The 12,346-nt window shown below is 32.2% G+C and overlaps 1 protein-coding gene across 1 annotated transcript in view; it reads right to left on the reverse strand.

Moving 5' to 3' along the window:
* Positions 1–3,095: 3,095 nt before the first annotated feature.
* MS3_00009189 (uncharacterized protein) overlaps positions 3,096–12,346 on the reverse strand; it is an 84,988-nt gene continuing 75,737 nt past the window's right edge. The window contains exons 23-25 of the mRNA XM_035733259.2: positions 11,311–12,227; positions 9,677–9,780; positions 3,096–7,417 (exon numbers count right to left, since the gene is read on the reverse strand). Coding sequence (XP_035587581.2) covers positions 7,181–7,417; positions 9,677–9,780; positions 11,311–12,227 — 1,258 coding nt within the window. The 3' untranslated portion in view covers positions 3,096–7,180. The remainder of the gene's footprint in view (positions 7,418–9,676; positions 9,781–11,310; positions 12,228–12,346) is intronic.

The following is a 12,346-nucleotide window of genomic DNA, read 5'->3' on the forward strand; positions in this document are numbered from 1 at the left end:
TGTAAATTGACAGTGTTGTTGACTAAATTTGTTATCGGATAGGTGATGCAACTTAAGCATAGGTTTCGTAGTGACTACTGTTCATTATTTAACTATATACGTGATGAGGTGGCCAGTATTATTTGGTAAAACACCATTTAGATCAGGGTCATATTTTGAACCTGCTTAATCATTAAATCAGTGGTAGAGTATCTATGTCAATTATTGCATGAGATGACCCAGGGTTTTCAATGATTCATCAGCTATTGCACCGTAGTAGGTACTTCTCAATAATGAACTCTAACCAGGACGAGTAATTTAGTTCAAAATGTCTTATCAAATGCATCTAACATTCACTAACATACAATTACACAAGTTTGTTTCACCCTTTCCGGATTGACATGACTTGTTCAGATATATGTTGACTGTACCAAATAATTTATTTGGCCCTTTGTATTAATTAGATGTGTTAATTCGATCCGGTTATTCCAATGTACTTGCTCCGAAGAAACTACTTGTCCTAGGGTGCTAAAGATCAGAAATTCAATTTTCCATTCATTGGGATCTTGCAAATATATCATTGTTTCTCTAATGGAATATCATGTTACCTGTTCATTTTGAGTTTGAAAATAGTTGTTTGTATAAATATCGTTTTATTAAACTGTTTAAATATATTGAAAGATAAGTTTAGATTCTAGATATCGACTAATATTTAATGTATTACTTTATCGTTTTAATTTTAAAATTATTACTTCATTTATGAATGACATTGAAGTTCTTATGAGCTACTACTGCCAATCAACTAAAATTAGACCAATTTAACTGTTATGTCAAGTTATGCACATATCTAATCCTGAACTCGTTAGCGCTTTTTGTGCAAGGTTGCCGACCCCACACCCAACCCTCCTCATTCATCTGGGCTTGAGACAGGCAGTGGCCCTAGAAGAGCTATAGACAGTCCTACTGTACAGAGCTGAAACGCGAAGAACTACTATAACCATCATCAAAAACGTACAAGTATTTAGAAACAATTGTCTATACAAGATACTCAATGTCCGTTGACCCCATACTATAAGTAACAGTCTACTGTGGGAGAAAACAAACCAGCTTCTAAATGAACACGAAATAAGGAAAAGATTATAAGGGTGGATACGGCATACAGTGTACAAATCATTAAACTGAATCACGAGGCAAGCGTCAATTCGGAATCCTGAAGGGAAACAGAAAAGAGGGAGACCATGGAACACAATATGTCGAGAATTGGGGACAAACATGAGAAGGATGAATAGCAGCTGGGGAGGATTTCCCAGGACAGAGTTCGACGGTAAATGCTGATGTGTGGCCTATGCCCCTCCACGAGAGGTAGCAGGTGTAAGTAAGAGTAATGACCAATACTGTGTTTATCTAGCGCATTAGTTCTAGCTACTACGAAACCTAGGTCTAGCGTTCCTTGTTGATTAATTCTAACCAACTTACAACTTAACATAGCACACGAGGTTTATAATCATCTAAACTAGTGGTTGCGCTGCAAATTATTTTTTTAAAATTTAATAAGCAATAAGGATTATACAAACACGAAGTTGATGACTATTCATACTATGCACTTTCAACCATAAATTTTACATCATTTGTCTTTGAAACATTGATTCGCTTATATCTGCTTTGGCTTATAGGAAACTGAACTATTTTATGAATGATTCCTTCCTTAGATAAAGTGTGGTGCGTGCTACTTATATCGATGTAAGTAGTATATCACGCGAGTTAAAAACGCAATGTCTGGCAGCAGAAGATGGAAGGAAGATCAAGAAAGGAAGAGCGACAGCATAATGCAGTTTGTAAGGAAACGCATGAATAATGGATTGATGTTTACAACAGAAACAGTCCAGGTTGATATGATGCATTGATAATTTGCAAATTAACGATTTACTATATGGTTTTTCAATTTTACCAAGTAACTCTTAACCAGATACCTCGCCCTTGTTTGTAACTTTTCAGTACTATTGATTAATGACCGAGCAGATAAAAACCAACAACGTTAGATTTTGGCCAGTCGACTTACTACTACCGTTATTCAATGCTATTAGCAGTATAAATTTCGTTTCTAATATGTTTATATATTTACATTAGGACTAAAAGAAGTTTTCGTGAAGTCAGGCAGTCAGTCATCAGTAAAGTATACTGATCTAGAAAGTATAGGACAGCGGTCGAAAGATTATAAAGACACATTATCTTTCGTTCCTCTGCACTATATCATAAACCAATTATCTTTACACTTTTTTCATGATATCCTACCGTAGGAAAATGTGTGCGGCAAAAAGAATTTGAAACGAAATGAGACTAAATAGCTCCAGTTGTAGAACAAATAGGTTGAACAGTTTTCACGTTCTCTTCTAACAACAATCATACCTTTACAAGTGACTAGTTTCAAATAGAAATAATCAATTTCTATTGAGAAAGCGTGACTAGTGTACATTAATAGCATTATATCACAAATCAATTAAGGTCGGGAATTCGAGTAACTTTTCCCTAACTTTGTGATTGAAAAGTACCGTACTCAACGTTAGACCCGAAAACAATTAGTCATATCCTATATGAAATCGTTAGCACTCAGTAACGAGTAATTGTAGGCAAGGAAGTAAAAGGTGTCTTGTGCTTTTTTTTAAGGTTTACTAACTTTGAATCAGTGATGAAAATTACCTTTAGAACGTACTTATACTATTAATTATGCATACGTCATATAAGCGATGTTATTTAATGGAATATATCGTTTTATAACATTTACAGGAAGAAATAATTCTCTGCCATTAACTTGAAGTTCATTTAAGCTATATTTATTTTATAAACTCATACCTTACTTTGTTTCATCATGGCACCATTAACAGCATGAATGATTTTTATGATAGTTTGGCAGGCATACGTAATAGTACGCTTTAATATGAAGGTCAACACAGAAAGCTAAGTAATTATTGGTTGGTTAGCCGATGACCTTCACCTAAAATGTAAGTTCAGTTAAACAATTTATACTCATATATACATTATTTGACACATTTAGACTTATATGATTTATCCCACAACAGAATAATAAGTCAATAACTGTTCTTCTTATTCTCAGACAATAAGAGATAATGCGCTTATTGAATGTTAATTTATAAATTAAAAAGAACAGTTCAAACAACTTGTCAACAGAATCAAACTATAACTAATGCTTCGTGTGTGTTCAATAGTGACACGCAAACTGAAAGAGGAATCACTTTATTAATCTGACCATTTACGCGGAACAAGATGCATTAAAACTTACTTTCCTAAGTAAATTCATGAGGACTTTCCAGAGTATGAAAGCAAATAAATTACATTATTAAAACTACTTTATCAAAAGGGATCAGATTCTAAATTTTAAGGAATGATTAATACTCTATTTAAAAGGACTGGAGTAGTGTTTCAAAATGGAGATTCGAATTCTACCGTTCTAACTACGACCTAACACAATGTTCATTTCCATTAGAAAATCTATTTGATAAACTTTATATACATATATTCCTTTCTCTTCGATATGATTCACTCATTTTGTCCTTATACATTTCAACAATTCTGTTACTATCTCACCGACTTAATTCTATACAAAAACATTCGGTTTAGTTATTAATTTATAGATCATATTTGTCATGGATTGATTAGGTGGGTATATTATTTAAAACCATGAATCATTAAATAGTTGTTTTGTATTAGTATAGTACTCCTCAGCGGTGTGTGAATGTGATCACTTCAGGGACGAAAAACTCATGGTCGTTTTGACCTTTTTTTCTGTTTTTATCAGAGCAGTTTAGTTTTGTAAATTGATAAAAACATGTATCAAAGATTGTTGTCTTAGTAACAATTTTATAATTACGTATGTCTGTACAAAAATAACATAACATAACATAATAATAAGTATTTGGAACATTGGAAAACATGTACTTTCAGCTGACTAGAATTAACCTTAAAAGGAACTGTTTTCCTATAAACCTTGACTACTTATATATACTTATATTTATGGTTAAGTTGTGAGTAATTTCACTTAAATTTTCTGCATGACTGTATGAGAAAGAAAACAAGGAATATAAGTGAACATTTATATACCTAAAGATATGGAGAAAAAAACTGAAAAGACCTTTAAACCCTTTATATATTAATAGAAGATAACTCATCTAATATGTAGATATTTATGTACTCTATTTTGAGCTAATTAATTGCCGAAATCAAAATTGGTAGAGTGGAGTTTCGAACTGTTGATATGCTACTAATGAAAGTAGAGTGTCGCATAAGCCACCAAGTAATTCTATCAACATGAGTGGGACTGAGAACAATTGTAGATATTTGTGACGAGATCATTTATAACGTGTTTTATCATCTAAATTGAATGATTTCGGTAACACAATAAAGAAACAGGTCGGATAATTCAAGCTAGTCAGAATACTACCGAGAAAAATCAGAGAATTGATTAGATTCATAACAATAGACAATTAAACAAATAAACCTGTCATTTTCAAATTCATATGAAGTTGTTCTATAATGGAGATGGTAGTTTTTTATTGAAGAATCAGATTGATACTAATAGCGTATATGCCATTCCCTAGAAATGTAAATCGTTTCTTAGCTAATTACGTGTACATATTTGATTGACTTAAAGCATCGGATCCATATTCGCGCCTGGCACGAGACTGACAGGTCCTGGGTTCGAATGTCACGGGGGGCGGGATCGTGGACGCGCACTGCTGAGGAGTCCCATACTAGGACGAAACGGCCGTCCAGTGCTTCCAGGTTTTCCATGGTGATCTAGCTTCAATCGACTCATGATTTCAACCAGTGACATAACTAATGGTTTATTAAATCTAACCAAATGATCCGGTTACGAGTTATATTAGCGAATATCAAGTGAACAAACGTAAAACCTAATTTGTTTCCATGATAACTGGACTAAAACCCAATCTGTTCACATTAATATTCAATTTATGTAACAGGTATTTTTCTTTTTTAAAAGAAAAAAGCCTAAACTATTTCTACTTTCAATATCTATATATGTATAAGTTATTAACTAGAAAATCCTTTTAATTTAATAGAAATTATTTCTGAGTACGAATAATAATGGTTGTTATGTTTTCATTGTTGTATGAAATGAGAATAATTGTGTAATTGTTCATTGTCATTGTTTTATATCATCTCAGTGTTTATATATAAAGAATATAAATGAAAGAGAATAAATAAAGGAAAAAGAAAAAAAGAAGATTAACAATTGCAAAAAAAGAGAAAAGAAAAAAAAGAAAAAAGAAAGTCAAAACATAGACCATGACAGAAATGATCATGAATACACATCTGTGTTATATCTAAAATGGGCAAACTTTATCAGTCTTTTATATAGTACAGAGTAAATTACAAATACAAATATTCATCTTACATAATCGAACAGTAAACCAAACTATATCGATAGATGATTAATTGTAATCTGTATACAGAAAATACCATATATATATGTATATATAAACCGGTTAAGCTTTATCATTGTGTACGTACGTTATCATAATATGCATAAAGGTTTTGACAATAATAACAAGAACGATGATGATGATGATCATATTAATGACAATTCTTTTAGTACAAACAAAAAGTGTATATAGTTTGTGTTTAGTCAGAAAACAGTAACTGTTCAACAATTTAGTTAGGATTAGCTTAGTTTATAGGTTTAATAAGATTTTATTTGTCTTAGATAATACAAGACGAAAATGATGTGAAATAATTTTCAGAAAGAAAAGCCTGTAAAAAATAATTATATATATATATATATATATATATAGGTATAGGTATAGTTGGATAGGTCATATATTACCCATTTTGAAGTGATGACAATAAGTGGAGAGGAGCGAAAAATATATCAGGAAGAATCTACATAGTATTTAAAGCAAACACAAACAATAATCAATAATTTATACATGTCAAGTTGAAAATCTAAGAAAGAGATGAGAAAAATCTATGCGGAATTCTTTTGCTTGCCATAGTTGATGTTAAATGTAGATAGAAAGAAAGAGACAGAAGGAAATACCACCACGAATACCATCAACATGATCAATGTTGTTTATTATGGACAGTGGCAATAATAATACTAATGTCGTTAAGAGAACTGGATAGCTTTATACACAATTGTTCATCTGAAACACAAACATAGAACAAGAACACAGTATAGAAAATATATGTAAATAAATGGTAAGGGTGTGTGCGTAATAAAGCCAAAAAACTTTTCAAACAAGTGATTAGATTTAACAATCGAAAACCAACAGACAGAAGTAGGTTCTATGATGGAAATCATCTAGACGTTTAAAGAACACAGAATAAATAACCTCTTGAACCAGATGAATAAGAGGAAAGGGGTACCTCATACATAAACAAGGAATACATATATATGTATTATATATATGGTTTAATATAGGGGAGAAAGTGGGAAAAGAAAGACACAGGCGCTTAACAAATATTAGTGCATACATAGGAGATCACACAATCATAAAGAATAGTTAAGGCTAAGTGTTTCATATACAACAACATAGTTCAATGGTAGTAATGAACTATCCTAAAAGTTTAAAAGGGAGACAAAGTAGAAGAATAAGGAAACAGAAGTGTGAATAATGACATTCAATTCTTTTCTCTCAATGTATTATTGAGAACTAGTACTGATGATAATAGACGATCTTTCGTTCAACTACATCTGTATAATTGTGGGTTATGGGATAGTATAATGAGTTGCATCATTCAATATTAGTCGAGGGGTAACTTAATATTATGATAGATGTAGATGTGTGTGTGTCATTTTAAAGAGTATTACTTTTCTATTAATTTTACCCTTGGTATATCTTGCTTGATTGTGAAGGAAATTTATTATGATTGATGAAGTGATATATGTAATGTATGAAAGGCATGATATGGTAGGTAGGTAGGTATGCAAGTAGGTTAGAATAATAACAATGACAACAATGACGAGAGAAAAACAAAGGAGAGTAAAATAAAAGTGCGAATAATATTTGTAATAATAATAATAATTAGTAATAATTACAACAATACTTCGATTATTATCTACCACCGTCACCCGCCGACCTATTCTCTTCGAGGACAAATCTCAAACGGATTGGAACGCCTCTACTCTCCACCACCGTCAATCACATATATGTCACTTATAAACTTACTCTTTATTAACATCTGTATCTGGTAAAATAAGTGGATGGGAATCACAAATCACAGAATTTTTATTGCTGCCATTATTATGATGCTGACGATTAAGATTTCCAGTTGGAGAAGGTGACGAAGGAATACCACCAACACCGCCACAGTTATTACTACTACTATTACTATTCAACAAAGGACGAGCACGAACACGGTAAAATATAAAGTTTTTCGGCAAATTGAATCGATTATTCGCCTGGACACAAAAGAAAAACGTTTGAAAAAAATTAAATTAATAGAATATTAATTTAATGTTAAGTGGTTAGAGATAGTTAGTTGACAGAAAACGGTGAATCTACGCTTCATGCTACTTGAGGTTTGTGATCTTTAGAGGACTGATGCCCACTGATGCATTCAATTATATCATTCAGTTTGAGTTGTGTCTCAGTGAGTTGGGTAAGTATTAATTACTTTAAGACTACAGTTACAGCTTGCTGATGAGTACCAAATAACAAGAAACAAAAATTCAGTGTTTTCTATCGATTACCATCAACCACCAGATTACATTTCAACATTGTGCACACGATGTCGAGTCACTTAAACCAGTGGTCAGATTGCAACTTCATCGATAGAATCCGATTAGCACCATAAGAACTAAATAAATACATTGATCACTCTATTCAATGATCAATTAATTGTAATGAAATCATATAAGCATACATGATTTATGAAACCAAACCTTTTCATATTGTCAGTTCAATCCAGTCATTTAATTACGGAGTCCAATCATAATTAGTTCGCCTTTTGTTATTTGGATAAATGACCTTCCACTTTTTTGACGAATAACTAAATAACCGTGAAAGATAACGAATGAAACTTCTAATTTCTATTGGTTCATCTGGCTCTTCCTAACCCTAGTAATGAATTACAACACGAAAGCAGTAAGCCGATTAAGTTTCTATTATTCTAACTCCAAAACTCACATCAGTTACATAACCACAATCCACCACAAACTGTACAAAACTGAACAATAGGCCCGTAATTAAATAACTATAATTAAGGAACAGTAAAACATCTAACAACTCAACGAATGAAAATGAAAGCTTACGATAAGAATAATATAAAAATATCATATTCCAGATATTTGATAACTCGACAACAAAAACAGATATAATAATTCTCTGTAAAATAAAATCTAGTCCTCTACAAAACCGATCTAAAATACATATGATCAGTTCGGTAAATACCCGAACCAAGTAACTACATCAGTTGGTGGAACGTAAAAAACAATTTCAGGAAATACATAAATATTTAGGACAGTTTATGAACAAAATTAATTAGAACGTGTGCAATCTAATGTACAAGATGTATGACGTATGACTTCCATACTACAACGGTGAGCTTAAATATCCAACAATGGTTATCAAGCAGTCCCATGATTATAATTAGATTACTACACTAAACTTTCCACTTTCCTAATGATCAAACTTAGCCCCTCTTCCAGTTTGCTCCTGAAATGCAAATTAACCGTATAGAAGAGAAAACGGAACAATGTGAAGACGATAAGCCGTGAAACGATGAGACAGCTGGAGAGCGTAACCTCCGAGAAGCGCAACAGACGTCTTAAGTAATCGAAACGGAGATTAAACAAGTTTACTGTCACCAATTGGGGCTAATGTTGATATACACAAAAACAAAACGCAACTCGAAACGACATTAGGGTGATAATTGAAAGTTGAAAGAATACTTGGACTGAGTCGAAATATGAACTAACATCCATAAAATTATTGACTAGGATTTATATCAATTAATTTCTAACTACAAGGCAACTTGAATGAATAATAATCACATATCTCCAGCTCTTTTTCGATGAATGTGAATAAACCTACCTATCCGGTTCACTGTATGTTGTACAGTATATGTAAGTTATACTACAGACTGTTGACTATTTTCTTCCATTATACAAAAGATGGCTGAAGATACAATACCTATGTTTGTTTGAATTAAAAATGAATCGTCAGACAGGTATATTTTCTTTGATTATCTGAAGTAGCGTAAGTTCCAGTCAAACAGTTAGTCTGATAATCATGTCTATTGTGGGACAGTCGCCCCAATCCCTACCAAAGCAGATTAACGTCAATGAATTTAAACACGATTCTAAGCTTTAGCTCAGTATAGTACCTTCATTAATTCTGATAATTTCAAAAACAACCAAATGAATTAAAAGCATCACAAATATAAAAATTTGTTAGTACTGTGATTGGTCTTGTTTGCAATCGATATTAAATTGAAAGGAAATCAAAGAAATACTAGATAGGTATAAAGAGCAAACTAAACAACAGATCGATATGTTCCCAGTTTGTCAAACATAAACTCAACCAACAAGTACAATGACTGTGTTTAGGTGAAGTTGAATTTTGGTAGAAAAAAGAAAAGAAACAAAACAACACTCATGAGGATACACAATCATCAGATAGGTCTATCAATGGATGGATAAACGGATAGATAAACTTACTCGTTTAGATAAACAACGTTCTTTACTTTTGTATCTGGCTGCGACAAAATAATTATGTGCCTGAAACGCTTCTTTAAACGACACATTCCTATGGTGAGATGAATCTGTTAACACAAAACATAATACAAGGGAAAAATGTGAAAATACAACTGGGACATTTGTCAAACAACCTACATGTAATATCTGCAAAATAGACAAAATTAGAGCATTAAACTCGCATTTAAATTTGTAACGGATAAGGGCTAGTAATGGTCCAGATATGCTTTACTATGTTAGACAATTGGAGATAACCAATAGGAAACTCTGGACTTAGGTCATGTTAGTTGACACTTGCCAGCAAGATATACCTGTAATGTTGAGGGAACTAATGTGTCCCGATGAATTCGAACCTAGGCGCTATTGTCGACGTGTATTTATGATATAAGCGAATATATTTGTTGATTAAAATGAAAGTGATGTTTGTCTACTGACTAAATCATCTACACCACAAAACATCATAACAATAAACGTTGCCATAAAGAAACAACAGTTACATGAATAGAGTTCCATGTCCAGCAAACACTATTTACAAGGCGGAAACTGATCTAAACCCATATAATTCAACTTTAATATGACCAAGAGTGATGAACAAGAAAACCTAAAGTAAACAATGATATCTCGACAAAAATATAACGTCAAAATAGTCAAAAGCACCGACGTATATACGTGTAATTTCAAACTCCACTAAACATTTGAGTAGTATGGTATTAGTTCTCATATAAAGAGGTGTGGTGCTAAACTGATAACTCACACTTGTTAAAAGTCATAATAACTTGCTTATATAGTAGAAGACAATTCTGAATAGTTTTAAGTATCCAGTTGATTAAATAAGTTTGAATTATTGCTCAATATCCATTTATAGTCATTGATTAACAAAACAATAAACGGTTACAGAATGAAACGATATCAAATCTTTTTCAAAGTTTGAACAACGAATCTCTAGCAAGTAAAAACAATCATGACTTGATTTCATTGAATCATTTCAAAAATAACCTGAGTGGTTAGTATTAATGATTAGCGACAACAATTAAGTTGTTACTTCTAAGTTCACGAACTAGATTTTTCTAATATGCGAAAACCAAGTTCGAAACCCGTCCTACGTATTTAATGTTTTAGTGACGGCATGGTGCCATCAGTCTTCATACAAACGGAAAGGAATCAAGAATCAGTATACAAAATTGTTGAATTACCTAATTATTTAAAATGAAAATGGAAAACAACTTTGCATTCATGGTTCCTGAAAGCTCAATACCAATATTACTCTAGCGTTTGCCAAATAGTAAGTCGAAGTGAGAAAAGAAAACTGAAATTTCACCGATATCTTTAGAATTTATGATTTCCACTGACTTTTTGGATGGTAACATATCAAACAACACTTACAAAGTGTTAATAACCATTAATTCGGAAAGAAAGGTCTTTAATCCCATACATATCAGTCAGAAGATGGAATTTATTCATAAAACTGTTTATAATGAAAATTACAGTGAGTAAAACAGTTTCAATATGACTATTGAACATTTACATTTTCTATTACAGCAAATGAAAGTCAAGAGTTAGTAGTCGAGATATCCATATACATCTATATATATACTTACTTGTTTCCTGTACGTTAGAGCTCATAGGCTTACAATAATCAATATGATCGTCAATATTCAATGCCTTAAAATCATCTTGATGTAAAAAGTAAACATGTCCATCCGAGGATAACATACGCCATTGAACATAAGTGATAGTTGATGTAGACGTTGTGAAAGATGATTCAGTTGTTGTTGTTGTAGTAGTAGTATTGACACTAGTGCTACTACAACCAGATTTAGTAGTAGGAGTAGTAGTTGAAGGTAAAAGTGTACCATAATTACCGCCAAATGTACTTGTACATAATTCATTAGCTAATGTACTATTGCTGTCAACACTACTACTGTTGATTAAAGCACAAATGTTTTTAGGCGTAGATAAGATACTACTACTATTCATTAAGGTATTACTGTCACTTGTGTTTGTAGTAGTGGCAGATGTAATAGTATCGGTAGTGCTAGTACCAGAACTTCCTAATACAATTCCTCCTCCTGTTAACGAATCCATAAATATTGATGAAAATGGTAACGATGATTGAACAATCATTGACGATAATAAACTAGATGATGGTGAAATAGCATCTAAGAGATTCGAAGCGAATTTACTATTCATTGACCAAATGTCAGATTTAGTTATCATTGTTGAATCATGAACATTATTATTACTATTACTACTACTACTACTACTACTACTACTACTACTACTACTACTAGTAGTAGTAGTAGTAGTAGTAGTAGTAGTAGCAACAGTACCATCATCTGCTTTTACAGCATTATGGCAATTTTGTGATGAAATACAGCTTGCAGTAGAAGTCGTTGTTGCTGTGACAGAAGTGAAGGTAGTGATTGCAGTTGGAGAAGTGTTTAATGTTGATGATGAAATACTTGGTCTAGTTCCTGGAACAGGAACAAATATTACAATATCATCTGGCAAAAAGCTATGTATAAAAAGGAGTAAAAAATTAAAATAAATAAAAATGAGATATAAGTAAAACGATATATGTATATATAATTGAGTTAGTTGAAACAATTGATACGTATGTGCCAAACCACCGGT

This window comes from Schistosoma haematobium, chromosome 5, assembly GCF_000699445.3.
Source record: "Schistosoma haematobium chromosome 5, whole genome shotgun sequence".
NCBI lineage: Eukaryota > Metazoa > Platyhelminthes > Trematoda > Strigeidida > Schistosomatidae > Schistosoma > Schistosoma haematobium.